This window comes from Prinia subflava, chromosome 12 (genome assembly GCF_021018805.1).
Source record: "Prinia subflava isolate CZ2003 ecotype Zambia chromosome 12, Cam_Psub_1.2, whole genome shotgun sequence".
NCBI lineage: Eukaryota > Metazoa > Chordata > Aves > Passeriformes > Cisticolidae > Prinia > Prinia subflava.
Genome location: NC_086258.1, coordinates 11,643,147 through 11,670,559, shown reverse-complemented (window position 1 = coordinate 11,670,559; position 27,413 = coordinate 11,643,147). Strand labels below are relative to the sequence as shown.

At 63.7% G+C, this 27,413-nt stretch overlaps 5 protein-coding genes across 8 annotated transcripts; 3 read left to right on the top strand and 2 right to left on the bottom strand.

The window, feature by feature from the left end:
* Positions 1-8,393: 8,393 nt before the first annotated feature.
* Positions 8,394-10,819, top strand: LOC134557000 (uncharacterized). The gene is made up of 7 exons (XM_063409574.1): positions 8,394-8,496; positions 8,669-8,743; positions 8,834-8,922; positions 9,187-9,372; positions 9,531-9,668; positions 9,820-10,012; positions 10,311-10,819. Exons 1-7 carry the CDS (start codon positions 8,430-8,432, stop codon positions 10,646-10,648), a joined length of 1,086 nt encoding a protein of 361 aa, XP_063265644.1. The 5' UTR covers positions 8,394-8,429; the 3' UTR covers positions 10,649-10,819.
* Positions 10,820-11,241: 422 nt separating this feature from the next.
* AFMID (arylformamidase) lies at positions 11,242-13,975 on the bottom strand. 2 transcript variants are annotated; one of them, XM_063409572.1, is made up of 11 exons: positions 13,850-13,975; positions 13,638-13,728; positions 13,457-13,561; positions 13,335-13,383; positions 13,091-13,176; positions 12,940-13,012; positions 12,575-12,672; positions 12,332-12,410; positions 12,049-12,178; positions 11,692-11,800; positions 11,242-11,573 (listed from the first exon to the last, which is right to left on the bottom strand). In XM_063409572.1, exons 1-11 carry the CDS (start codon positions 13,877-13,879, stop codon positions 11,527-11,529), a joined length of 897 nt encoding a protein of 298 aa, XP_063265642.1. In that variant the 5' UTR covers positions 13,880-13,975; the 3' UTR covers positions 11,242-11,526. The 2 variants fall into 2 exon arrangements, with proteins under 2 accessions (XP_063265642.1, XP_063265643.1); XM_063409573.1 differs by having other exon boundaries at positions 11,247-11,573; positions 11,696-11,800.
* Positions 13,976-14,241: 266 nt separating this feature from the next.
* Positions 14,242-17,076, top strand: TK1 (thymidine kinase 1). Its single transcript, XM_063409180.1, has 7 exons — positions 14,242-14,359; positions 14,507-14,538; positions 14,625-14,738; positions 14,818-14,911; positions 15,233-15,322; positions 15,407-15,526; positions 15,636-17,076. Exons 1-7 carry the CDS (start codon positions 14,294-14,296, stop codon positions 15,789-15,791), a joined length of 672 nt encoding a protein of 223 aa, XP_063265250.1. The 5' UTR covers positions 14,242-14,293; the 3' UTR covers positions 15,792-17,076.
* Positions 17,077-17,386: 310 nt separating this feature from the next.
* On the bottom strand, positions 17,387-19,490 carry SYNGR2 (synaptogyrin 2). The gene is made up of 4 exons (XM_063409399.1): positions 19,355-19,490; positions 18,986-19,223; positions 18,568-18,707; positions 17,387-18,466 (listed from the first exon to the last, which is right to left on the bottom strand). Exons 1-4 carry the CDS (start codon positions 19,457-19,459, stop codon positions 18,269-18,271), a joined length of 681 nt encoding a protein of 226 aa, XP_063265469.1. The 5' UTR covers positions 19,460-19,490; the 3' UTR covers positions 17,387-18,268.
* An 861-nt stretch (positions 19,491-20,351) lies between these two features.
* On the top strand, positions 20,352-26,869 carry TMC6 (transmembrane channel like 6). Of its 3 annotated transcripts, none has more exons than XR_010081960.1 (20): positions 20,352-20,491; positions 20,613-20,731; positions 21,019-21,150; positions 21,260-21,418; positions 21,534-21,639; positions 21,738-21,834; positions 21,924-22,178; positions 22,438-22,628; positions 22,709-22,847; positions 22,983-23,138; positions 23,328-23,503; positions 23,652-23,733; positions 24,027-24,124; positions 24,277-24,372; positions 24,528-24,603; positions 24,854-24,987; positions 25,329-25,505; positions 25,627-25,772; positions 25,900-25,978; positions 26,203-26,869. XR_010081960.1 is itself a non-coding variant. In XM_063409395.1 (20 exons), the coding sequence occupies exons 1-19, from the start codon at positions 20,436-20,438 to the stop codon at positions 25,969-25,971; spliced, it is 2,400 nt and encodes a 799-aa protein (XP_063265465.1). In that variant the 5' UTR covers positions 20,352-20,435; the 3' UTR covers positions 25,972-25,978; positions 26,203-26,869. The 3 variants fall into 3 exon arrangements, 1 of the variants encoding a protein (XP_063265465.1); XM_063409395.1 differs by having other exon boundaries at positions 25,694-25,772; XR_010081961.1 differs by having other exon boundaries at positions 20,353-20,491; positions 20,573-20,731.
* Positions 26,870-27,413: the final 544 nt, after the last annotated feature.

Sequence of the window (27,413 nt, the reverse complement as noted above, 5' to 3'; positions counted from 1 at the left end):
GCCCCGGCCCCCCCGGCCCCAGCTCTGTGCTCCCTGGCCCAGGGCTATGCTGCTCTTGCACCTGCACTCACAGGGAGCAGGGATGTGCCGGTGATGGCTGTGGTCACTCTTGGGCACATGGCACAGCACGGGAGGTCCCTCTGGCTGCTCCAGCAGCGAGCTGCCAGCTGCCTGGGGTGTGCTTGCCCAGCACAGTGCAGAGTCCTCAGATGACCCTGGGAGAGCAGCCATGGGCAGGTGCCAAACCCTAGCCCTGGAGCATCCCTTGGCCTCACATCAGTCCTGGCCTCGCCCGCGGCACAGGAGCCAGCAGTGGCAGAGCCACACGTGTGGCTGGGGATGAAGCTCTCGGATGTGGGACCCTGTGTCTGCAGTCCAGCCCTGCCCTCCTTGCCCGCTCCCTCCTCACCAGTGCACAGTGCTGGGGGTCCTGAAGGTCCCCACCATCCTGGTGGGCTCTGCCCATCCCGTGGCTCTGGTGGCCATCAGCAGAGAGCAGCTCCAGCCACACCAGCGGGGCGAGGGGTGATGGGTGCCAGTGGCGCCACTTGGGCGGTGATGGGGTGTGTGGCTGGCATAGGGCACAGCTGGAGATGCTCCCTAGAAGGACCCAGGTGCCCTGTCTCAGCATTTAATGAGTGGGAATGGGAGCGCTTTACTGTAATTCCAGTAATTACATTGTTCATCCTTGGCAGCCGACACCAGTTGGTGTCCAGCGCCATGGGATCACGATAAGCCACCTGGCAATGAGGCTTGGCAACACGCTGTGCTGCCGGGCAGCCAGCCAAGGCAGGCAGGGAAGGGCTGCGGAGCAAGGTGTGAGGTACGGTAAGGACCTGCCCCGGGAGTTCCCGTCACTGGTGCACAGGTGGCGGCCGGGAGGGCCCCGCTGTCCGGGGTTGACTGCTGCGCCCACACAGCTGGGCATCCCCAGCCCGCACAGGTCCTGGCAGGATTCTAGCAGCCACCCATCATTGTGGCATCCCTGGAACCCACCAGGCCTGCTGGGCACTGAGCTGGAGCTGCCAGCAGCAGGATGTTCCAGCCACACGCCCAGTGGGGGTTTGGGGCAGCAAGGTGCCAGCAGGCTGGAGGGGAATCCTCACCCACCAGGTGCAGGAGGGGACAGGGGAGGGGGGGAGGCTGCCTGTCACCCCCAAGGACCTGCCGTCCCACTCTGCCAGCACTGTTGCAGCTTCCAGGCAGCCAGGCAGGCGCTGCTCTTGGCTCTTTCCCGTCATTGCCCACCCACCCTGGCTCAGCTGTGGCATCCCCGGGTGGTCTTCACTGGTGCTCGGGGCCAGTCAGGAGCAGGGACAGTTGGCACCCCAGGGACAGAGTGGGAGCCCTGCTGAGTCATCACTTCACTGTTCTCATTTTTCCATGGTGCTGTTGTGCATTTGCTGGAAGCCAGCTCAGAGCCATGACTAATCTGTTCTCAAAACAAGCACAAAGCAAGCGCGAGGTTTGTGCAAACCCACGGGGAGGAGGCAGAATCACAGCACGGGGCTGGACTGGGGAGGCAAGGCGCTGGAGCAGCTGGGAATGCCCAGCCATGGAGCAGCCCTGCAGGCAGCAACCTCCTGTGTAGCACGTGGGCACAGCAGAGGTGGAGAGAGGCACTGAGGACCCCCAACCTTCCCTCCCTATAGTGGAGCTGGGGTGTAGGCAGCATGCTGGAACAGGCTGCAGCCCACAGGGCAGGCAGCCGTGGGCCATCAGCGCTGAGAACCCCATGTACCATGAGAGCTGGGGCTCTCACATGGGTTGTTTTGCCTTATGGGGAAGCCACTGGAGGGGGCCAAGGAGGAAGCACATCGATTTGCTGTTATTAAAACCAGAGCTGCTGTCGGGAACTCCGCAGCCTGGCTCCCCTTGCGTGCTTCCTGGAAAAGGCTGTCCCGTGTGCCCTCACCAGTGGGAGATGGGGCCCCCAAAGCACCTGGCAACAGCAATGGCCTGCGCTGGGTTTGGGTGGCAGCTGGGGCAGGGAGCCAAGGATTAGGTTTTGCCCCTGGTGCCCACCCCTCTGCTGCCCAGCAGTTGGCCCCCAGTTGCCCACTGCCCTCCTGGCCCTCCACAGCACCCCCAGGGCTGCCTGTGGTGCCCAGGGCAGCCCTGTCACCCCAGGCGGGTGGCAGAACCTAGCAGTGGCACCCCGCTGAACTGAGGAGTGTTTACTGGAGAGGCAAAGTCATCGCTTCCAGTGGGAGATGAATCACCCCTGTCAGGAATTCTGCCCGGGGGCTTTTCTGTAAGAGCATGGAATTTCAACACTGGCCCTGCCCTCCCGGGTCCCCCCTTCTTGCACAACCTCTTGCCGGGGTTGCTCTTTCCAGTCTCAGCTTTGCAGCCGCAGCAACCTCTGAGCACGGGGGTCCAGCACAGAGGGTCCCTGCCCAGGGCACAGCCCTGCAGCCTACAGAGGCAACAGGGCAGGGACCAGCCGGGCTCAGCGTGGGGGAGCTGCCTGCTCACAGAGCTGCCCCTGTCACCAGCGGGTCCCCACGGGGCCAAAGACTCCCCCGGGCTCACACTGCAGGGTCACCTCCAGCTGCACTCACACCCACGAGCGGGTGCAAACACAGGGGGCAAGCGGGGGGTGTCAGCTGCAGTGGGGCTCCGATGGAGCATCTTCCCTCTGCCACCACCAGGCACATCCCAGCCCCATAACTGAGCCCCACTCAGTTCCCCAGGCTGAGGAGTGCAGGGTGGAGGCATGAGGCTGCAGATGGAAGGGCAGCTCCTGGAAAACCCCTGCCAGCTGCCACTGCCACCATCCTGCTGCTGTCCTGCTGTGGGGGGACACCACTGGCCCAGGGGCTGCCCCACCATGGGCCAGGCCACTAGAGAGAAGGTGAGAAGGGGGCCAGAGCTTTCCCAGCAGACTGGTGACCCCAAGGAGCCCTGCAGCCATGCTGGGACTGGGGATTCTCCCAGTTTCCACACACAGCAGAAACTCTGTGAGAACTGAGTGAGAGCAGAGGTGGTTTTGGATAAGGGGGAGGCACACTCAGAGCAGGAAATGAAACATCACCTTTGAGACTTGTGGCTCCTCTCAGCCTGGCTCAGCACAGAAGGGCTGTGCCGGCTCCCAAACAAACCCTCCCACAGGTGAGGAGAGCAGAGTGGATGGCTGTGGGAAACCAGAGATAAGGGTCCCCTTCCCAGCATCTCCTTCCCTGGACACAGGGCTGCCAGGAGCAGCCATTCCCAGGAGACCCTTTGCAATGGGAAGCTGCTCCCTGCTACGCTTCAGGCATCCCTGGATGGGCACGGCCCGTGTCCCCCAGGGGACGGGGCAGCCCGGCAGTCCACAGGCCACAGGACCTGCAGCCCTGGAAGTGTCCCTGTGCCAGTGACAGCCAGCACTTCTGCCACCACGGCGGCAGCACAAAGGGCCCACAAGCCAGCCCTGCCCCTGTGGCATAGCTTCCCAGCAGGAGGAAGCAGCAAATGCTTCCCAGGGACCTGGATGATTTGCCTGCCCCACTTTGCATGCCTGAGGCTGCCTGGGGACACATGGCCACAGCCCCCCACCCCAAGGTACGGCAGGAGCATCATCCAAATTCAGAGCACCCAACAGCCTCTCTGGGTCTTGGCAAAAAAGGTGGGAATGTGGGAAAGATGAAGACTAAGCACCTCAGCCATAGGAAGTTGCTTTATTTTTTGCTTTGCACTTTATGCCATTCCTGGAAATGCATGGAGTGGCCACCCTGGCCTGCCTGGTGGGAAGCAGCCTCCTTGTCCCCCTCAGCCCCTGCCCCTCGTCACCATGCCTGGATGTCCCACTCCCAGAGGGGCTCCCAGGACTCCCAAGCTGAAATCCCATGCACCAAGATCGAGCAGCTCCATCCAGCCCCACACATGAGCTCCAGGCTGATTTATAGAAATCCAATGGCTGGGGCTGACGGTGCCTCCTGCCAAACCTCATTAACGGCTGGCCCGGGAGAAGGCAAACAGCTCATGCAGCAACAAGGAAATCCTTGTTTAAGCATTTCTGGCCATGCAAGGCCCTTCACCCCATACCAGGGGAGAAGGAGGAAGAGGAGGAGGTGAGGAGGAGGTGCAGGCTACAAGCCCCAAATTGGCACCACCCTGGCATTCAGGAGAACCAAGGAGGAGACACAAAGGGACATATGAGAGCCTGCACAGGGAGGCAGCCCCCAGGATGAGATGTGAGTCGGGGGGAAGCAGGAAGCTACCTGGGCATGATGGGGGCAGAGAGCTTCCACTCTTCTGCAGAACCTACCTGTCCCTCAGTGCCCCCTGCTCCCACCAAGGCCAGGTTCCCCACACAAAGTGCTGGCCGTGGTGCAGTGAGCTCTGGGCACGGTGTGGGAGGCCGTGGGAGCCAGGGCCAGTGTGCCTGTCCACAGTGGGCACGGGACAGCAGCACGGCTGGCCTGTGGACCTGGCACCAGCATGCTCCAGAGCAGCACCAATGACCTGCATCCGCCTGCCCCACGTGTGGCTCAGGATCTATTTCATCATCTGGAGAAAAGCATTTACTGCCAATAAACGGGCTAATTAATTCTCCTCAAAGACCTCTCAATTATTCATCTCGGGCCACAGAGAAAACAATTAGAGCACTTACCTCAGCCCTGGCTCAGCCAGTGTAGCAGCTGGTGGCGGGCAGGGCACGGCGGAACAGCCCGGCACAGCTCTCGGCACGGACCCCCGGTGCCTGGCCATCCCCGGCTCTGCCCACCGGGCCAGAGCGTTCCCACGGAGCGCTGCAGCAGGGACGTGGAGCCGGCAGAGCCACCAGCCTTTAGCCGTGACCGGCTCCAGCGCTCTCTCAGGGTGCCCCAGAGCTCCCCCAGACCAGGGCCCTCCCAGGGACCCCCGGGAGATCCCTAACCGCAGCCCCCGGCAGCCCGCACTGGGGTACCCCGTGCAGAGGGGCTTTTTCCCCGACGGTGCTGCGGCTCCTTGGCCCTCGGGATGTTCCACCTGCTCCGCAGAACAGCCCCTGTTCGGGTGCACACTGAGAAGGGAAACCCTCGGCATGGGGGGCACGATGGGCTGGGGGGGCCCTTCCCGGCACGGCCGGAGCCCACGAGGGGCCAGCTCTGTCCCGGGGCACGGCGGCTCAGGCTGCCCCGCACCGGCGCCTCCGGGACCGCGGGGAGCGGGGCCATCGGCGCCCCGGGCCAGGCAGGCAGAGTCCCGGCGGGCCCCGGAGCCGCCGAGCCGGGCCGGGCGGGCAGAACCCGGCTGGGCTCGCAGACGCCCGTCGGGCGGGCAACGCGCGGCCGGCCGGGCCGGGAAGGGTTAAGGGCGGCCGGCGCCCCCCCGGCGCGGAGGCCGGGCCTGTCGGGAAGCCGGGATCTCTGCGGCGGTTTTACTGGAAAAGTCGCTGCCGGCGAGGGGGGGCACCCGCGGCCTGGCGGGCTGGGGACGGGGCACCGGCCGGGACCGCGCGGGGCTCCCACCGAGACTCCCGGGACAGCCCGCACCGGGCACGGCCCCGGCAGCCCCGGGACTGTCCCGTCGGGGCTCGGTCCCGGGCCGAAGCTCGGCCGGTGCCGCAGCTCGGGACACGTCACCGGCGGCGGGCCCGACCCGACCCGGCTGAGCCTGGAGCCAGCGCTCCCGGGCATCACCCTGCCCTTCTCGGCAGAGGAACTGCTCGGCTCCGTGGCTCTGGTCCCTCGAGGGTGACGGACGGCAGCAGGACCGAGGCCCTCCAGAACTGGCAGCACCAGTGCCACCCCCTTGGGGAGAGCCCAAAGGCAGACGAGGGTGAGCACCGCAGGCAGCATGGACACTGGGGCCACAGGGCTAAGGCAGCCCGACAGGAGAACACCCCGAGCTCTTGGTGAGCATGTTATGGTCACTGCCAGCTCCTGAGTCAGCCCTTGGCTCTCAGCACAAGACCCCCAGGACATTGCCTGGGCCACTGACAGCTCCATGGCCACAGCCACCGGCTCTGCTTAGGAGGCTGGGAGCAGAGCCCGTTACCAGCCTGTCCCAGGGCAGAGCACTCAGCCCCAGCCCAGTGATGCCCCGGGAGCTACAGCACCGTGCTCCCCCCATCCCACAGACCCTGCTGAGCCTCCTGCAGCCAGGATGCGCCAGGGCTCAGCCCTGGGGACGTGCAGATCAAGCGGCTGGGCCTGGCAGGCCTGGGATGGGGCTGCCAGTGGGGCTGGTAGCAGGGGGGGCCAGCTCCGGGAATCGGCCCCAGTGGTTGCCAGGCCTGTGGTAGGGAGGGGGGAAACCCGATCCTCCGCGGTGGGATCTGGGCTCCACTCCCGGCTCCCCAGCCGGGCCTCAGCTGCTAATTTTAGCCCTGGGGAGGCACGACTGGAGCAGGAGCTGAGCCCGGCTTAGCCCGCCACAGGAGCTGGTGTGGGCAGGTGGTGCCTGCAGTCCTATAGTGCAGTGTGGTCCTGGGTGAGCCCTGCTAGTCCCCAGCTGCCAGCCAAGCCCCTGGGCAGACGCTGGCACTGCCCACCCTCTGCCCAGCTCTGGTGGTCTCAGTTCAGCCACTCCACGTAAGGCCACAAGCGCTGCCACGGTCCCAGCGCTGGCCCCACCAAGCCGAACCGTGGCCCTGCTGGGTCACACGCAGGGGTCCCTCTGTGGGTGCCGGTAGCAAGGGGGACCCCCAAGGCAGGCCCCAGACCGAAATTCAGGGAAAGGCACAGGGCTGAAAGACAAGGGGCTCTGCGGAAGACACCCAGCCACACTGCTCAGTCCTGCAGGAGTTGTGGCTGCCCCTGCTCGGCTGTGGACCCTGACTGTGCTGGGGGGCTGCCCACAGCAGACCCCTGAGCTGCCCTTCAGCTTTGGGCACATCAGGGCAATCAACCACCCCATCAGGTGCCATGGGAGTGGGTGGGTGAGTGGCTGGGAAGGCCATGCTGAGGGATGCTCCAGCCATCCAGCCCTTCCAAGCAGAGAAAGTGGCTCCAAAGCCTGCCCTGCCCTGCAGCAGCTGCCCCAGGTGGAGGGGGGGATCCCTGGCCTAGGCCCCTCAGCTGCTCTTCCCCCAGCCCTTCACCTGCGGCGTGACCGGCTGCACTGCCCAGCACTTACTGGAAGAGGAAGCTGCCGGGAAGGCGGTGTGTGGCGGGGCAGCTTTGGGGAGGCTCAGCTGGGCTCAGCAGCCGGCACAGCTCAGCTGTCCGTGCTCCCAGGTCCAGGGCCAGTAACGGGAAGCGTCTGCTCTCAGTGACGGTAAATCAGATCGGGGAGATTAGAGGCCTTTTTGCCTAATCATGAGCAGCTTGAAGTTGGAGGACAAGTTCCTGGAACAAAGAGGAAATGGAGGCAGTAAATAAAGAAAAACTGTTAACATGTGGCCCTGTGTGTGAAAAACGTCTCATGAAGGACTGTTTATGGCCCACTCATCTGCGGGGCTGACAGCAAGGGAGGGTGACAGGCGGTACTGAGGGAGGGGGCTCCACGGACAGAGCCACAGGCAGGGGTATGGGCAGAGCGGGCACCAGTGGGGCAGCTGAGGGGGCTCAGGATAGGGCACCTGGGGCAGCCAAGGCTGGGGGTGCACGTGGCAGAGGGAGGGAGAAGGCAGCAGCATTGCACAGGTGGAGCACAGCACATACACAGGTGGGCAGGGGCTGAGGGGAAGAGGCACCTAAATGCACCTGCCCTATTGATCCCCTGCAAATGCCAGGAGAGGTGCTGGGTGCTGCAGAGTGGTGTCCCCCGCCTTGGTAGCAGCAGGGAGTGAGGTCTGGCTGGTCCAGCCCGACGGGGGAAAGTGAGGGGGTCTTGCTACTGCTTTGGACACATGCTCTCCCGCTGAGGGGCAGTGGGGATTTCAAGAGGCTGGTGGGTCCCCTCAAAGCAGGCAGAGAGTGCCGAGATCTGTGAAGCTGCCCAGAGGTCCCAGAGCACCGCTGTAGTGCCAGCCCACGTGCGGTGCCATCGGACTGCGCGGCGGCTGCTGCCAGGGCAGACGCAGCCAGAGCCAGTTCCCAGTGGCCAGACGACCCCGTCCGTGCCAGCCTTGCTGGCAGCGGGCGCAGCGGGCCGGGAGGAATTCCTGTTCAGCCACGGAAAGACTCTGGACGATCCCCTTGGCGCTCCCTCCGGTCGGACACCCAGGATGGGGATCCTGGCAAAGCGAGCGGCCGCGGACAGTGCAGGGCCGGGGCAGCCCCCACCGTGTTCGCCAGCGGCAGCGTGGTGGGGGATGGAGGGATGGGGGCTGCTAGGGACGGCGTTCCGAGGCAGCCCCGCAGGGCGGCGTTCCCGGCCCGCGTGTCCGCCCCGTTCCCGGGACGGGCGATCCCGCCCCCGCCCGGGAGCCCTTGCGGGGGGCTGTCCCGGCCATGCGGGCGGTGCTGCGGCGGGGGCGGCTGCTCGGGCGGGGGGCGATGCCGCGGCGTCCCGCCGCGGCCCCGCCGCTTGCCGTGGACCTGCGGAGCGACACGGTGACCCGGCCGTGCGCGGGGATGCGCCGCGCCATGGCCCGCGCCGCCGTGGGCGACGACGACTACGGCGAGGACCCGTCAGTGAACGGTGGGCGGGGGGGACGGGCCTCCCGTGGGGACCCTGCCTGCAAGCCCCCGACGCGGGGGCAGCGGGATAGGGGGCCCGAGCGGCTCTGCGGGGGCAGCCGGGACCTGTGGGGTCCCCAAGCCCCCGGCCCCCCAGCTCCAGCCCCCCGGCACATCCGTGTCCCCCCGCAGAGCTGCAGCCGCGGAGATTCTGGGGATGGAATCGGCTCTGTTCGTGCCCACGGCCACCATGGCCAATCTCATCGCCGGTGAGTCCGGGGCTGCACTCGCAGCCCCTCGTGCCCCTAGGCTGTGCGATGCTGCACTTGGCCCCCTCCCTCACGGCCCTTCTCTCCCAGTGATGTGCCACTGCCAGCGAAGGGGGGCTCAGCTCTTCCTGGGCCAGGACAGCCACCTGCACCTCTACGAGCACGGCGGGGCCGCGCAGGTGAGGGCGGCGGGCAGTCGGTGGGCACGGTGGCACTCGCTGGTGGCGGTGCTCGCAGGGCGGCCCCGTGCTGCCCTCCTCCGGCTGCCAGGGCCGGCGGGGGATCCGCTGCCAGAGCGGGATCACCTGCGTTACTGTCCCAAGCCGCGGGCTGCAGCACGAGTGGGGGCTGTACACACCCGATGGAGGGGACAGAGGGCTGGAGCCCCCGTGCACCGTCACTGTCCCCTGTCAGCTCCATGCTCTCCCCTGCCCTGGGCACAGGTCGCCGGTGTGCACTCCCAGGCACTGCCAGATCTGCCGAATGGCACATTCAACCTGGAGCAGCTGGAGCTGACCATCCGTGAGGCCCACGGCAGCCGGTACCACCCGCGTCCTGAGCTCATCTGTCTGGAGAACACACACAGCTCGGCGGGGGGCCGGGCACTGCCCCTCACCTATCTCAGGCAGGTGAGAGCCCACAGATGGTGCTGGCACAATCCTGCCTGGCGTGGGCAGCTGGGCCCTGCACAATGGCACTGCAGGGACACGGGAGCTCAGAGCATGGCTCGTTGGTGGCACTAGATGCCCTAAGGATCCTTCCCAAACCAACTGTCCTCTGACTCCAGGTCCGTGGGCTTGCAGACCATTATGGGCTGCGGGTGCACATGGATGGTGCACGACTGATGAATGCAGCAGTTGCCCAGGGTGTGGAGCCAGCTCAGATTGCCCAGCACTGTGACTCTGTGTCCCTCTGCTTCTCCAAGGTCTGCTCGTGTGGGGAGGGGTCCCCAGGGCTGGCAGGGGCCAACACAACCTGGAGCCTGGCCCTTGTTTGCAGGTGTTGGGCTAAGAACACACCTGGCAGGCTGGGCCCCGGGAGGGGCAGCGGGAGTGACCCCGCTGGCGGTTCTGCAGGGCCTGGGTGCCCCGGCCGGCGCGGTGTTGGCAGGGTGCAGGGAGTTTGTCACTGAGGCCTGGCGCGTACGGAAGCTGCTGGGCGGGGGCATGCGGCAGGCGGGAGTGCTGGCGGCCGCCGCCCGCCTCGGGCTGCAGCACGCGGAGGCTGCGCTGCGCAGAGACCACGACAACGCCCGGCGCTTTGCGCAAGGTACCGCAGGGCCCGGGGTGCTGGGAGGTACCAGCACAGCTGGCACTGCCCACCAACACCACGGAATGGTGGCTTGGGCACCATCCCTGGATGGCCACACTGGGTCTCTGGCAGGTTGGCATCCTCACCTGGCTGGAGTGCCAGGATCATGCCATGAATGTCCCCATGCTGTGCTCAGTGACCATGGTACCACATGAGGGGAGAAAGGGTTCTTCATGCAGAACCTGGGTGGGGCTGGGGCAGGTAACCTCTTCCAGGTAGCTGGGCAGTGGGCTGGCACCACCTCGGCTTCCCACAGGTATCCATGTGCTGGACTCTCCTCTCTGGTCCATCAGCCTGGCAGCAGTGGAGACCAACATTGTGATGGTAAATGTCCAGGGGGCCTGGCCGTCCCCCGCCGAGCTCTGCGACCGCCTGCGTGCCGTCAGCGAGGAGGAGGTGGCTGAGACTGGGCAGGCTGTCAGCGTCCTGCTGCTGCCCTGGTCTGCACGGACTGTGCGCGCCGTCTGGCACCGCAACATCTCAGCCCGTGACACCGAGCTTGCAAGGAGAAAGCTGGAATTTGTGGCCAGGAAGTGCCAGGAGGAATTTGCCTTGGGGCTACATCCAATGCCTCCAGGCACTGGGGGAGCCTGAGCATGCTGCCAGCCCACAACTGCAGCAGTTAGGCAGCCCAAAGCAAGACTGGAACCCCTTTGTGCTCCAGTTGTGTTCCCAGCCATCTGAAACTTGACATCAGCCCTCACAGGCAGCCTGACAAACCAATGTGAGCCCAGCCTAGCAGAGACTCCAGCCCTGGAAGCAGTCAGGGCACAAAATAAACACATTTTGGTGGTAGCTGTAGCTGTGCAGGGTGTTTTCTCTTAACTGTTCTTTTTTCCTTGCTCTGCAGCAGGGACATCATCACAGCCAAGGTCCCCATGGAGGTACAAATGCTCCTGAGAACATGGAAGATCTCAGCCACAGGACTAGAGTCACTGCACAGCAATGCCAAGGTTTTTGTCTCATCAGGACTGTCCCAGGAGCATGAGCACAGCCTAGCCCAGATGGCTCTGTCACTCCCATTCACAGAGGCTTATGTCATCCTGTCCCACAGCAGCAGGTGGGCTTCCCTGACATGTTCTGGGTCAGCAAGTCCCAGAACTCTGCACTGGAAGAAGGGATTCTCTCAGCAGCAGTTGCTTTGGGTGTGCACTCACTGCCTCCTTGGGAAGCACTACTACGGGCAGCGGTAATTCCCATTTTATTTTGTATTGCCAATGTGCAGTTTAAAGAACACTGAAGGAATAAACTTCATGACCCAGCTGCCCAGACAGAGCCTTGCAGCCTGCAGTCCCCTGTGCTCCAGCAGGCAGGAACACGCCAGGGAAGGGGCACCAGCCTAGGCTGGGCTGAGGGGAGAGGGCACAGTGTGGGTCTGAGACAGCGGGCGCCCTGTGTTAGACCGGGGAGGCAGCAGGCAGGGGGATGCCAGATGCCTGTTGCCACCACACAGGGCCATGGTCCCCGTCTGCTTACTCCTGATGTGCCATCATGCTCTTGAAATCATGTTCAGAATTACCTGGGATGAGGAACCAAACCCTGTGAAAAGCCCCTGACCCTGCACCTCCCTGCAGGGAGGTGGCAGCCCACCCGATCCGCCTTGGCACAGCCTACCTGAGTGAGGTGTAGCTACCTACCTACCTGAGTGAGGATGTAGCTGTCCTCCGACAGCTTCTCAATGATGTCAAAGTGATCCACGCCAGCCAGATCCAGCAGAGAGACAGACCAGCCAGCTGCACGCAGGGCCTGTGAAGAGAGCGGTGCTGGCAGGATGGACCCCAAACTTCACCTGCCCGGGATAAGCAGCAGGAATAATGTCTTGGCAAGGACTGATGTTCTTCAATGAACCAGAAACCACCCTGGTTCAGCACATGAGCTCTTCTTCCCCATTGGGCAAGTTGGTGAGCGCTGCCTGGAGCAGTGTCCCCACCAGAGCCGAGCAGGGTGCTGCTGGAGCTCACCTGGCCATGCTCCTGCAACTGCCTGGTGCTCACCTGGCTGTACTCCTGTGACTGCCTGCGAAACTCCGGGGAGTCATGCTGGGCCACAGCCACGAGCACCTCACAGGCTGCTGGCACAGCCGGGGTGACATTTCTCATGGGGCTGTTCCTCTGGGCCACCTCCCTGCAGGAGTCACACGGGTGGCAGCTGATGCAGCCCTTTGCTCCAAGGGCACCCGTGCTATCAGCTGGGCTCACCAGCTGGGGCAGGCAGAGTGGCTGCAGAGCCCCTGACCCTGGCCTGCCTGTGCTCTGTCCCCACAGCATGCGGGCTCACCGGCTCATGTTTAGAGCATCATTCACGTAGGTGTGCAGGATGGGCTCCAGGTCATACACGCCGCTCACCAGTACTGCTCCTAGAGGCAGAGGCACTGGCAGGTGAGGAGCTGCAGCCTGGGTGGCTCCCACAGCCCTGGGGACATCATAATCATCTAGCTGGGGCTCCACAGCCCTGCAGCCTTGCCCCAGGTGTGGAGACCAGTTCTTCCCCCGACCCCGTTCTGGAACATGGCAACGCTACCTTTGATATCTGGCACCACTTGGAATTCCGTCCAGTCTGTGGCCAGCACCATGGCTGCCAGGTGGGCCCCTGCCGAGTGTCCGCACAAGTAAATGCCTCTGAAAGGAGGGAGCAGTGAGCCAGCAGGAGGGAGTGACTGAGGGGGCACCTAGGCACGCTTTGCTCCATGAGAGGAGGTGGCACAGCCTGAGTGTGTCAGCTCTGATGTTTCCCAATCCATCAGTTGCTGCCTTGTGCAGGGGATTGTGGCCACAGGCACTGCCCCATGCTTGGACCAAGGTGCCAAAGCCTTTGTCCCACTGCAGGTCCTGTTTGCCCCCCTCAGCCACTCTCACAGACCAATGCCCACCCCGGGCAGTGCCCACCTGATCCTGGGGTACTGCTCCATCAGGAAGACAAGGCTGCGGCGCACCTGCAGCACCATGGCGTCCATGTGGCCTAAGCAGGGGACAAAGGGCAGGGTTGGAGGGTGCTGGGCTACGCAGGCAGCTGCAGCCTCTGCAGGGCGGCACCTACCTTTAGGGGCTATGTCGTAGCCCACTGCCACCACTGCCACCCCCTGTGACACCAGCGGGGGTGCTGCAAACCCCGAGTCGTCCTTGCTGGGGGAGAGAGATGCTGACAGGCTGCAGGAGCTGGGGGCTGCGGGGCCAGCTGGGGACTAGCCAGACCCCGTGTACCCAGAGCAAGTCCCAGTGTCAGGAGAAGGGGTCAGCAAGGGTTGTTCAGGGAGTCCCTTCCCGAGGGAAGCCCACCTCACCTCAGGCACTGCCAGTATCCGCCATGGATGTAGACCAGAACCGGGAAGGCTGTGCAGCACAGTTTGGGATGAGCGGGGTGTCCACCCTGCCCACTCCCTTCCCCGCCACCCTGGTCACCCACTTTCAGAAGGGTTCGTGGGAAAATAGATGTCCAGCTTCTCCCCGTCCCCGTTGCCATAGGGGACGTGCAGCAAGGTCTTGCCGCTGGCCCGAGCCCGTTCGGTTCCTGCAGGGGAAGGGGCGGTGGACACGGGGCCGCGGCACCGAGCGCAGCCCCTCTCCCGGCGCCGCACGTTCCCCACCTGCCGCCGTCACCTCGAGGTGGGCGTCGATGATGGTGTCCCGGTCGAGGCGGCGGGACCAGCGACTGGGAGAGTACTGGTCCTCCAGCACCTGCGGGGAGGCAACGGGGCTGCGGCGGGGCCAGCGCCTCCGGGGCGGCGGGGGCCACGCGAAAGCCCCTAACCGGCGGCCCGGACTAGAACGGCGCTCTGCCCATCCTTGGGGCCCCTACCTCGGCGGACATATCCCGCCACCCGCCCATGGTGCGCCCGCTCCCGGGGCCGCTCCCGGGGCCGCTCCCGGGGCCGCTCCCGGGGCCGCTCCCGGGGCCGCGTGCCCGCCGAGGGGCGGGGCCTGGGCGGGGCTGCCGGACCAGCTCCCATTGGCCGCCCCGGGGGCGAGGCCGAGCCGGGGGCGGGGCCAGACCGTGGAGGCGAGGCCCGAGCCCGGGGGCGTGGCCTCCTCCTATTGGTCACTCGGGACCAGGGGGCGGGGCCGGCGGACATAGGAAAATAAAAATTTTGGCGCCCTTGATCCCATTGGGCAGCGCCGCCGCGCGGCGGCACAAACCCTTCCGTGATTGGCTTGAGCGGCGGCGCGTGGGTGAGAGGCCTTTGCGATTGGCTGACGCGGCCGCGCCGGAGCGGCGAGCGCGGGCTCGGGCCGACAGTCCGCCATGAACTGCCTGACGGTGCCCGGGGTCCACCCCGGCTCCCCTAGCCGGCCCCGCGGGCAGATACAGGTACGGTGCTGCCCCGGGCACGGGCTGGGGGCAGATACAGATGCCGCCCCGGGACACTGCGCTGCGGGGCCAGGGGGCCGCACCGGCACTGGGGGGAGCCGGGGGTTCCCGTTGAGCGCTGTTCTGACCCCACCGTTGTGCCCGTAGGTGATCTTCGGGCCCATGTTCTCCGGGAAGAGGTAGGCGCGGGGCGGGAGGCGCAGGGCGGGCGGGCACGGGAAGGCGGCGGGCTGAGGCTGAGGCCCGCTGGCTCCGTGTCTTGCAGCACGGAACTCATGCGGCGAGTGCGACGGTTCCAGCTCGCCCAGTACCGCTGTCTGCTGGTGAAGTACGCCAAGGACACGCGTTACAGCTCCTCCGGGGTCTCCACACACGACAGGTGGGTTCCCGGCGCGGGAGGACACCCCACTTCCACGGGGCTGCCTGGCCTGTCCGGCTCACTCCCTGGCTGCCCGCAGGAGCACCATGGAGGCCCTGCCCGCTGGGCTCCTCCAGGACGTTTACCAGGAAGCGCTGGGTGCCGCCGTCATTGGCATCGATGAGGGCCAGTTTGTAAGTGCATGGCTGGGGCGGGTTTGCTGGGCTCTGCGGGGCACAGGCTCCTCGGTACACCCTGTGCAGACCAAGGTCTGTGTCCTTTGTAGGAGGGGTGGGAAGTAATGCCCTGGAGCAGCTTGATTCATGTGGCCTGTGCTTATAATCCAACCCTCCTTCCCTATAGTCCCTGGAGAGGATGCTGGGACTGGAGCTCCTTTCACAGCCAGGACTCTGATTTTCCTTGCTCCTGGTGCTGCTCTCTGGGCATGCACTGTGGGACGTGGAGCCAAGTGCTGCTCCCCATCCTTCTTTACAATGTGCCTGTACCCCCTCCAGTTCCCAGACATTGTGGAGTTCTGCGAGACAATGGCCAACTCTGGGAAAACCGTCATTGTTGCTGCTCTGGATGGGACTTTCCAGAGAAAGGTAAAACAGTCATTTTGGTACAGCAGCTGCTTTGGGACCCTCGTAGAACCCACCCAGCAGCATCTTCCCTGCTGTGTTGCACAGGCCTTCGGGAACATCCTGAACCTGGTGCCGCTGGCGGAGAGCGTGGTGAAGCTGAACGCTGTGTGCATGGAGTGCTTCCGGGAGGCCTCCTACACCAAGAGGCTGGGAGCAGAGCGGGAGGTGAGCCCCCGTGCAACAGAAACTGTTTCGCTTTGCCAGTCCTGCTGGTAGGGAGAGACTCCCTCCAGAGAGCTGGGCTCTGCAGCCACTCCCCACATTTCCCTGCCAGGTTGAGGTGATTGGAGGAGCTGACAAGTACCACTCCGTGTGCCGAGCCTGCTACTTCCGCAAGCGGCCCCAGCAGGCCGGGCCAGAGAACAAGGAGAACGTGCCCCTGGGCCTGAGGCAGCTGGAGACCGCTGCCTCTCGGAAGATCTTCACTTGACTGCTGGGAAAAGGGAGGGGAAGGGAGCTCAGTGCTGTGGCTTAAAGGCACCAGGTCTGCCTCTCTCTACTTCAGCAAACTCTTCAGCGCCTCAGCCCCCTCTACCCAACCTCCCCACACCAAGCGCCACAACTGAGGATCCAACAAGCCTGATGCTGGTGGAAGCTGAAGCAAAAGCCTGGCTAAAGTGAGTTGCCATCTCAGAACAAGGAGAGACACAAGCACAGTTACTGATGCTGCCGCACACAGGCCCTGGGGCACTGCATGTGGAGCCAGGCTGCAGCACTTCCACTGCTCACTGTGGCTCTGGCGAGGTCTCCCAGTGGTCTAAGTGTGCTCAGGCTGGCACTGGTGCTGCTTCTGGTGCCTGTGAATGCAGTCCTTCCCTCTTGTGCGCTGTTGCTAAATTCCAGGTTTCTCAAGACAATGTACAGCCATTAGTATTTTAAATGCAATTTTTAGTTTTGTTTCCTAACAGTCTGAGGTAACTTGTTCCTTGTCACAGAGCTGTGACATAGCTTTTAAACTGACACGCTGCCCAGCCCTGGGCAGGCCCCATGCTAGCTGCTGTTACTGCCTTGTCAATTGCTGTTGAAACAGAAGGAGGTAAAGGAGACCTAGCAGCTGATTTCTGAGGTGTTGAACCTCAAAGAGCTGGCTGTGCTCTAGCAGGCTATGACAGACTCCTTTGGAGGAACTGGTCCCGGGAAGAGCCTTGTCCAAATTCAGGGCAGTTTTACTCAGGTTCAAGGCTGGTGCTGACACTGTGGTGCTGTTACCTGTGAAGGGTTTGGAGGCTCAGAGTTTCTTCTACCAAGATTTGGACAATTATTCCAGGGAAGATCCAGCTGCTTGGTAAAGGGGCTCTCCTCTGAGGAGCTGCTTCTCCACTCTAGTCATGTCTTTTGCTCCCTCCCCAACCTCCCAAAATTCTTGAGGCTGACTCTTAGTCTGCTCTAAGCTGACTGAAGGATTCTCTTCCCTCTTTGTTCCACTCAGATTCTGAGTCAAAGGAAGGATGTTGCTTCCTTATTCTCTGCAAAATGTTTTTCCTGGAAGCCAGCATCCACAGGCTCCTAGCAGTAGCTCTTTGTTCTAAAAGCCAGGCATGAGTCCAGGGTCGCTGTTTGCCTGTGCCCTGGAAGGCTCCAAGAGCTGTCTGAACTGCCTCTGCTGCCCCCATGTTACAAGTGACAATAATTGTACTTGCAAGCACTCGATTACCAGGGCTGGGCTTTTCCCCCAGGGCTGGGGAAGGCACTGCAGCTGCAGTTTTATGTTAATAAATAACTTAATGAACCTGTGTGTGTATTTTCTACCAGAGCATCCTGCTAAGTGGTCCTGGCTGTAACCAGTGAGGCAGCATGGGCTGGTCACTGCAGCAGTCGGGGTGGGAGGGCCGCTCACAGGCCTGGTGTTGGAGCTCTGCTCAGACCAGGGAGCATGAGGGAGGGTGGCCTAAAAATAGCACCAGCATGAGTGTGCTGTTTGCAGCACAGCAGTTGGCAGGGGCTGCACTGCCCCACCTGACACCCCCAGCCCCTGAGGGGCAGAAGGCAGAAGCTGAGACAAAAAGCACGTGGTGGCTCACATGGTTGGCTTGGTGAAAAAGTTTATTCCAACCCTACAGTGACAACTACTTGAACACTGGCCCCAGCAGTGATGGCCCACACGGCTGCTGGGAACAGCTTTACCACAGCACAGCAGCAAACAACCTGAGACAACAGCCCACAGGCACTGGGTGCAGGCACTCAGCAGCAGAGGCAGCACTCGGGCAGGCACGCAAGGGCAAGAAAATGCTCCAGGACTGTCCTCAGCCATGGCCCTGCTGAGGGCTCTCAGTGCTCACAGCTCCCCCAGACCCCAAACCACATCATCCAAGCACCAGCAGCTCTAGTGCAGGCTGGGGGAAGGCACAGCACGGCATCAGGGACAAGAGAAGAGGGGGCTTTGGCAATAGCTCACCCAGAAGCAGCCGCTGGGGGAAGGCACAGGAAGCCAGCGCAGGCAGGAGCTGGGCCTGGCTGTGCTAGGGCAGCGAGGGACGGCACTTGGGGGAGCGCAGCCAGCAGGGCTGAAAGGCACTGGAGACAGGACGGGCCAGGGCAACAGTCACAGGGGCACAGCTGGCCAGGGTCGGGGTGTGAACTGCTCTGCCACCAAGGCACCATAGAAGCAGAGGCTCGTACATGCCAGGGCCACCCGGCCTCCTGCAACTGCAGTTCTGACACAGCAGCTGCAAATCATCGTGTGCCAGATCACCCACCACACACTGGGCTCTGGACCCTCCAACGAGGATCTCAGCTCCAGGACCAGGCAGAAGCCCCTCCTGCACCCCATGAAGAGGCCCGATCACCTTCAAACAAAGCAGCCATCACCCTCCCGCCCCACTGTCCCCTCCAAGTCACAGATCCCTCCCTCCCACCCCGCAGAAGGAATTGCACTGGTACAGCCATCCTGCGGGCACCAGCCAGGGCTCAATACACTGGTGGTGGCTGGTAGCCCTCCGGGGCCTCTGCTGTGTTCGTGAAGGGTGGCTGCTGGTAGCTCTCATGGCTGATGTTGGGATAGCTGGAGTAGGGAGTCGAAACCTCTGGGCTGGGGTCGGCATAGCTTTGAAGAAAGTCCTCCACTCCCATTTTGTACCTCTTGTAAGCAAAGGTGAGCAGGAGTCCCTGCAGAGAGAAGGGGGGAGCAGGATTAAGGCCATTCCAGGCTGTGGAGTGCAGTCGGCCCATCTGCACTCCCCTCAAGTGGGGCAGAGCGGTTCACTCACCCAGGAGAAGATGGAGAAGAAGCTGAAGGTGATGGCAGCACGAGCAGAGTCCGCTACGATGTACACATCCTGGGGCCGTGTCCAGGACCACTGGTTCGTCAAGAAGCAGAAGCCGATGAACCACAGGAAGGTCCAGAGACCTGGGGAGGGGGGAAGCGGCATGAGGGGCCAGGGCTGGTCCTGCTGCTCCTGGGCAGTGCCCGGGCCAGGCCCCGCTCCACCGTGCGGGCTGGCGCAGGCACCGGGCCAGGGGCAGCCGCTCCTCGGGCACTCGGCAGCAGCAGCAGCAGCAGCAGCGCGTGGCCCGCGGGCACCGCGCCAGACGGGAGCGACTCCCTTCGCCAGGCACCGGCGGCCACGTCACGGGACACGGCGGCCATTGTGGGCCGGGAGGCGCTGCCCTGCCCCGCGCCCCTACCTGAGAAGCCCAGGTCGGCCAGCACCAGGTACTTGCGGTCGGTAGTGTTGCTGATCTGGGGGAAATACACGTCCACCATGAAGAAGAAGATGCAGGCGAGGAAGGCCAGGACGCCGATGCCGATGCCGTAGCGACAGGCGTCCTCGTTGCCGTTGAAGACGCAGAAGAGCCGCGGGTCCTCGGGCCGGCTCGTGTAGCCATCCCCGACCAGGCAGGAGAACACGATCAGGGCGAAGATCTGCGGGGCGGAGCCGATGTCCGGTGGGCGGCACCGAGGCCTGGGGGAGCCCTCTGGGGGCTGCCCGTCCCGGCGGGCGGGGGGCGCCGGCCCGCAGGCTCTCCCTCGTGTCCCGTCCCGCCGCCACTCACCGCGCTGACGATCCGCGCCAGCACCTGCGGCTGCTGCACGAAGCGCACCAGGTCGAAGCTACCGCCGGCCTTGGCCGCCCCGTACGCGCCTCCGCCGCCCTCCATCGCGCTCCGCCGCCGCTGCTGCGCGGCACCGCCCCGGGAGGGCCGGCCCTTGGGTCCGGCGGCGCCGGGGCGGGGCGGGGCGGGCGCGGTCCGGCGGGACAGGGGCTCCCCCGCCCGGGCGTAGAGCGCTGCTCCGGGCCCACCCCGTGCTCCCCCGCCGCCCCGCTCCGTCCCTCCTCTCGCCCCGGTGTAACGGGGGACGGGGAGCGCCGGCCCCACGCCTCAGCCGCCGACGGGCCCCGGTGAGCGCAGCCGAAGGGAAACGGGGGCTTTTGGGGGAGTTCCCTCCGGTACCGGCAGGCGGCAAAGAGGGTCGGCACGGACAGGGCTCGGTAGCCCCCGCCCTCCCCGCAGATCCGCACCCGCGCGAGCCACGGCACGGACAGTCGGCGGCGGGAGCGCCGGGGCTCCGTCGGCTCCCGGTATCGGGGCGAGCGGGGCCTGACGAGGAGCCCGGGGCGGTCACCTGCCCCAGGCAGCCTTAGCCCGCCCCGCGGGGGCTGCGGAGCCCGAGGGCGGTGGAGGAGGGACGGAGGAGACGGTACCGGGCGAGGGAGCACGGTGCGGGGCTCGGGGTTTTGCTCCCACGTGTCCTCTTAGGGCCAGCCCGGGCGCTCCCGAGCCGAGCTCCGGGACTACCGCTCGGGGGCTTCGTGCCTGACCCGAAGGGTCCCGGGACGGCGGGCGGAACCCGCTCGACGGCGGTACCGCCCCATCCGCCCTCTCTTCCTTCCTGACGCCTGTTTGGTCTGGACCCAGGGTTAGTCCCAGTTTAATCCAGCGGACTCTGCGCTCCCGCCTGCCCCCGAGCTCGCACGCAGCGGCTGCGGCTCCATCCCCCCAGGCCGGCAGCGCTTGGGAGCCGCGGAAACCGGGAGAGCCGCGGTAAGCGGGGGCTGGCGGGGGCCGGGGCCACTGCGCCCGTCTGCTGACCACGGCAGGGCCCGTGTAGGAGGGACCCGCTCGGCCTCGCAGGATGTCTCAGCCGCCCTCCATCACCCTCCACGTCCCCGAGGGCTCCGAGAGCGATGGGTGAGTGTGACCCCCCCGCTGCCCTGCCATGCCCGGGTCCTCCATTCCAGGGGCACGAGGCTACGACCTTGTGCCCTGCAGGCACCAGGTGTGTGTCCACCATGTCCCTGTGTTCCTGCAGCCAGGAGCCCAGTCCAGACAATGAGAGAGCCCTGCACACCTCATTCCACCAGCTCATCCTGGAGCAGAGCAGCTTGATCGAGGCAGGTCTGGAGCTGGAGTTGCAGGACAGGGGCAGAGGTAAAGAGCTGCAGCCTTAGCCAGGGCAGGCTGGGGACAGTGTGTGTGCCCAGGGCCGTCCCTCTGTTGGGCCAGCTGTGTCACATGTCGATGCTGTGGCCAAAGCATTTGTAGGAGCCTGGTGATGCCTTGGCCAGTGCAGAGCAGGGCAGTCCAGATCCTGTGAACACAGAAAGCATCCCTGGAGAAGGGGGTACTCTGGGAAGAGCACACACCTAGCCTCTGTGCTGGAGCAGAGCAGCAGGGATGAGCCATGGGCTCTCTGCATCCTGCCTTCCCCCTTCCAGTGTCTCCAGCCTGCTTGGCTACTCCAGATGCCTGTGCCGTGCCCTGGCCAGAGCCTGGGCAAGGTGAGGAGCACCCCAGCTACTCCTCTGCCTCCCTGCAAATCTTGGCCAGCATGCCCAGCCGCACCATCGGTAGGTGCCACCTGCTTTCCTACCCTTCCCCAGGTCCCAGAGCCCCTTGGGGAGCTCTCATGCCTGCCCCGTTCTCCCACAGCCTCCCAACCCCTGCTCTGATCCACAGGACGCAACCTTGGGGCCATCATCTCCCAGTACTGCAACCGCACGGCGCAGCTGCGGCGCCGGCGCAGCCGCCCACCCCTACAGCAGCTGTGCCGCACGGCACGGCCCAGCCTGCGCCAGTACGACCTGGAGACTGACCCTGCCAGGGCCACGCTGGAAGGTGAGGGTCCCCCAGACTGCCAGGAGGCAGTGCTGGCCACGGTCTCTATGCTGGGTCAGGGACAGGCATGCCATGACCTGGCCGGCCGTGTCCCACTGAGCCCCTTGTGCCCCAGAGAAGCGGCGTCTGCTGGTGACGGAGCTGCTGAGCGTCTCACCCAGCCAGTGCAGCCACATGCTGCTGACCATGCCCCTCAGCCTGGCAGAGAAACGCATCCTCCGGTAGGACCCCTTCCATCAGCACCAGCTAGGCAGGACTCCCACAGCCAGAGGTGTCTCAGGACCTGTGGTACCCTCTGACACCCCTCTCCTCTGGGCAGGCGGCAGCTGAGCGGGCAGAGGGGCCCACTGAGACAGCACGCCCGTCACTGGGACCCCTTCTCACCCTGTGGTTGGTCCAAGGTCTGCGTTGTCCTCGTAAGTCAGGGGCTCAGGTCTGCACAGAGGCTGTGAGGGCTCCAGTGCAGGCTCCTGCCCCACTGCTCTCCCCATCTTCCTCTCCCCAGGGCTGCCGAGGTCTCTGGCACAGGCTCCTTTCCCTGCTCCGCACTGCGCAGCCCTGGCACTATGCCCTGAAGCAGATTGGTGGCCGCTTTGGCTCCAGTGTCCTCTCCTACTTCCTCTTCCTGAAGACACTCCTTATGTTGAACTTCTTTTCATTCTTCATCCTCCTGGCCTTCGTGGTGGTCGTGCAGGCTGTGTACCCCCCTGCATCGGCCAGCCCCCAGCCCTTCACTGGCCTCGAGCTCCTCACAGGAGCGGTAAGCACGGCCCAGGCACCCCCGGGCAGGGGCAGCACCAAGCCTGGGGGGCAGTCCCACTTTCCCACTGTAATAATACCCCAGTTCTTGCCCTTGCACAGCCTGGGCCCCAGGACCACTGGTGCTGTAGGTGCACAAGGTGGTGCTGCCCCAGCGCAGGGCTCTGTGTCCCTGAGGCTGGCACAGAGGTGTCAGGCTGAGCAGGAAGCTGCAGGCACTGCTGAGATCACCGTGGGCCCCATCGTGCGCTTTCCTGCAGGGCTGCTTCACACACTCACTGCTGTACTACGGCTACTACAGCAACGTCACCCTAAATGACCCCTGCGCCTCCAGTCCTAGGGGCAGCCTGTGCCCCCACACAGCCCCCTTCCTCCCGTACAACTTGCCACTGGCCTACCTGTCCAGTGTTGGGGTCTCCTTCCTTGTCACCTGCATCCTGCTGGTGTACAGGTGGGTCAGCAGCACCTGTGGCACTGCCAGCCTTCCCCTTCAACTAGCCCCAATCCCTGATGCCCTTCCCCTCGCTGCAGTGTGTCCTGCTCATTTCGGGAGAGCGTGGGCAGCTCCACAGGGGAATTGGCCATCAAAGTCTTCTGCACCTGGGACTTCAAGGTGGTCCAGAGACGCTCGGTGAAGCTGCAGTGCGAGAACATCTGCACCCAATTGAAGGTGGAGGAGCTGGGCAATGCAAAACACCCCAGACCCCGACCTTGCACTAGTGCTTTGTCCTCTGGGTCCTGCAAGGACAAAACCTTGCTCCGGACCCAAGTGGGATCTGGCAGCTCTGCCACTGCTCTCTTCCAGGAGCTGCTGGTGGAGCAGCGCTCCCGCTCCCACTCCCAGAGCCGCTGCCAGTGCCTGGGGCGCTGCCTCGTAAGGCTGCTGGCCTGGGCCCTGGCACTGGGCTCGGCGCTGGGCTGCGTGCTGGCTGTGCACTACTTCTCGGAGCACATGCACGTGGTGAGTGTCGCCTCTCGCCCTGCAATCCCCTGCCCTGGGGTTGGAGGGACAGGGCTGGGATACTGGGGAGAGAGGCAGGGTCAACCCCATTGCAGCACTGCCCCTGGCCCAGGCGTTTGCTGCCCTCACCAAAGATACCACACCTGGCTGCCAGCAGCTGTGCACTCACCCCAGTAACCTGCTCACCAGGTTCAGCGGGAGCAACAAGCGCAGGACAGTGGGAGATGGCAGCAAGAAGCCATTCTGCTGGTCCTGCCCCTCGTGGTGTCCCTCCTCAATGCCTTGATGCCCCACCTGTACAACTTGCTGGCCGTATGGGAGAAGCAGGACTCCCCAGTGACACAGGTCTACGTGGCAATCATCAGGTGGGCTGGCTGGGGCTGTGGTGGAGGGAGCGTTCTGCACCTGTGCCTATGGCAGGCAGGGAGGCTTTGGGGCCAGGCACTCCATCTGGAGGCTCGGCCCCTCCATCCCCTGGGCTCAGGGACTTCTGGCACTGCTCCTGCTCCCCAGGAACCTCTTCCTGAAGACAGTAGTTCTCATCCTGCTGTGCTATCATTGGCTCAGCCGAAGCGTTATCTGCTCGACAGAGGAGGTCAGCACCACTGCCTCAGGGCCAGGGAGGGCTTGGCTGAGCATGGGGTTGTGCAAGGAGCTGGAAGAAAATCTTCCCTGTGAGGGTGGTGAGGGTTGGTATAGGTTCTGAGAGAAGCTGTGGGTGCCCCATCCCTGGAACTGTTAAAGGCCCAGTTGGACAGGACTCAGAGCAACATGGTCTAGTGGAAGGGTATCTCTGCCCATGGCAGGATGGGGAAAGAGATGAGCTTTAGGGTTCCTCCCCACCCAAACCATTCTGTGATTCTATGCCACACTTGATTGTCTCCCCAGTGCTGGGAGACGTGTGTGGGGCAGGACCTGTATCGCTTCATGGTGATGGATTTCATATTCACCTTGCTGGATACGCTCTTCGGGGAGCTGATCTGGAGGTAACGTACCCCAGAACATGTCCCTCCATCAGTGTGGCATCCCTGCATGGTCCCACTGTCTGCTGCACCCAGGCTCTGCTGCCATCAGAGGGGGAAGGTGGGGTGTGAAGTTCCCCCAGGCAGTGTGAGAGCAGAGTTCCACTTCTACCCAGGCTAATCCTGGAGAAGAGGCTGAAGACAAAGCAGAGGCCAGAGTTTGATATTGCCCGAAATGTGCTGGAGTTGATCTATGGGCAGACCCTGACCTGGTGAGATGTGTCTGCCTGGTGTGGCTCCTTCCCCTGCTGGCAAATGCCTTGTAGTCCCCAGGAGCCCTGTGGGTGCTCTAGCTGTGCCCACCACTGTCTCCCCATGGGACAGAGTCCCTCAGATCCAGGCAAGCTCATCTTTCCCCTACTCCCAGGCTGGGTGTTGTCTTCGCTCCGCTCCTGCCAGCTGTGCAGATGCTGAAGCTGCTGCTGTTGTTCTACATCAAAAAGGTGTGATTCTCCCCATCCCCTGGAGCTCCCCATGGGGTGAAACTGCAGTGACCTGCCACCGTCAGCCTCTGCTGCAGCAGTGGTGCCACACGGGGCAGCCTCGTCCTTGTGGAACGGAGTGGGGGTTTCTGGGGACAGGATTTCCCCGAGCTCACTTGGCTCCCAGTGGGTGGGAGGGAGGGGACAGCAGGGTGGGGACTCCTGCTCTCCAGGAGTTGGCAGCCCACAGGGCACTGCTCCCTGTCCACAGACCAGCCTGATGCGGAACTGCCAGTCCCCCAGCAAGCCCTGGCAAGCATCACGCATGAGCACCATATTCATCACCCTGCTGTGCTTCCCCTCCTTCCTGGGTGCAGCTGCCTTCATCTCCTACACCATCTGGTCGTGAGTACCCACGAGGCCACAGCTCAGGGCACAGGACTGCCAGCTGCCTGGAGGAGGAGGGCTTGGGGACCTCATGGCCCCTGTCCCTGGCATCCCCCAGCTGCAGGCCTGAGGTGCTGCCCCAGGCAAGGGAGCTGCTGCTGGCCCCTGCTCACTTCCTCCAGCTGTTCCTGCAGCAGGAGGTAGGGATGAGGACTCCCTCGCCCAGCCCTGGGGATGCTGGGGACAGTGAGGCTGGGTCCCTGGAGAGCTGGACAGCTGAGACAGGCAGTGCCCTGGACTGGGACCAGTAGTTGCTCAGAGCCCATTGCTCTGAATGTCCTGTTGGTCTGTTTGCTCAGGGTGCAGCCATCAGAAATCTGTGGTCCCTTCCGGGGGCTGGAAACCATCTACAAGTCAGGGAAGAGCTGGGTGCTAGTGCTGGAGAAGTCCAACCCCAACATCACCTGGTTTGCCTGGGTCTACCAGCACCTGTTGGAGAACACCTGGCTCCTGTTCTTCATGTCCGTGGCCCTGATGTGAGTGTGGACCAAAGCCCAAGGCTGAACCCCAGGCCCTTGCTTTTAGGGTCCTGCTGTCACGGCCCTGAGCGGGGCTGGGAGCCAAGGTGTCACTCCAGAGCCCTGTGCCCCATCCCAGTGCCAGGAGCACAGTGTCCCTCAGCTTCCTGCCTGGCTGCCACCATCCCGTCCTGCTGTCATTGCAGAGCTGTGATCTACTTCAACATCCAGGTGGTCAGAGGCCGCCAGAGGGTGATCTGCCTGCTCCAGGAGCAGATTGCCAACGTGCGTGAGCACTGCCCCACCTGTCCCTGCTGCCTCACAGCCTGGTCCAGCCCCAGGACTGCCAGTTCAGGCTCTGGCCCCAGCAGTGCCACCACTCAGCCTCACTGCACTGTCTCTGATGTTGCAGGAAGGGGAAGATAAGGTATTTCTCATTCAGAAGCTTCACTCCGTTTACGAGCAGAGACACAGACGTTCCTGAGTCCCAGGTGAGGCCACCACAGAGGGCACTGGGGACGGGCTGCCAGGGCACCCAGACCTCAGCCATGTGCAAGGTTGCTCCTCTGCGTGTCCCAAGGGATGCATGATCCTTGGTGTTATTGAGACCAGGGACACAGAAGAGAAGGGAGGCAGGTCTGAGACTAGAATGTGGAGAGAGATGAGACAAGAGTCCCTTCTCCCACATGGGATCTTAGGGACTCTGTCCTTTTAGTGTCAAGCTCCGCAGGAAGCAATGGGATGGACTGGACTCTGCTTGCAGCTGGGATTGAATCTGTCCATCACAATGCACTGCTGGAAGCTGGGGGACCACGGAGTGCTGGGGAAGATCCTCCCCTCTTGCCATGGCCAAGGACCCATTGGGGCATGTTACCGGGAATGCTGCATTGCAGGGATGCAGGTGCTCCTGCTGCCTGGAGCTGCTGGGATGCAGTAGGTACAGGCCCAGGACTGCTCTCACACCCCAGGGCACAGCTCCATGCAGGACTGCCTCACCAGCACAACCCTGCTCTGTGAGGGCTCACTGCTTACAGAGAACAGCTCTTCAGCTCTCCTTCCTCCAAGTGTGCCCTGGGCTGTTTCCAGAATCCTTTGGGGACCATGGAGCTTTCTCCACGACAACCTTCACACTGCCTAGGGACAGCAAGTGTGGAGGCAGGAGCTGCCAGGCATGGACCCAGCTCCAGCAGCCTGGCTCACCAGGAGAGCAGCTGCCTGATTGCAGTCCCACAGACAAGGTCACTGGGCCACCCCTGCAGCCCTGCACCCCCTGCACTGGCTGGCGGGACGGACTTGGAAGGATCACGGCGATGCCGAGTGCTGTGCTGGGCAGGGACCCTGTGGGCTCAAGCTGACCTGGCCCATTAAAGCGCTGCTGTGCAGGAGTGCTCTGGCTGGTGTGTGGACCTGTTGGGCTGGAAGCAGGCAGGTGGGGTTGGTGTGTCAGTGCCGTTCGTGGTGGTGACTCAGCAGCAGTGTCAGGGTGTGCTCGGGCTCCTTGGCACCACCTGCTTTCCCATGGGGCTGCCTGGGCCAGAGCCCAGTTCAGCCCACACTGACCTGGAGCAAAGGGCACTGCCACCCCCCCTGCCATTCACCTTCACGGTGCGATAGCTGCAGCCCCCAGCACCAAGGGCCACTCCCCTCCATGGTGTTGGCAGCTCCAGGCCCTGGGATGGCAGCTGCCCCGGTGCCACAGCGCTGACAGCCCCGGGCAGGGTGTGCTGTGGCGTGTGCCAGGCACAGGCAGCCACCAGCACCCCATGACTTGGCACCAGGGCAAGCTGAGGCAGCTGCCTGCACAGCTGGGCTGGGCCATCCTTGTGACAAGTTATCAGCACAGACAGACTCTCTTAGTGGTGTGGGCACAGGGCAGCTTCCCTGCTTAGTTCAGGTGCTGCTGCAGCCTCCAGCCCCCCTGTAGGG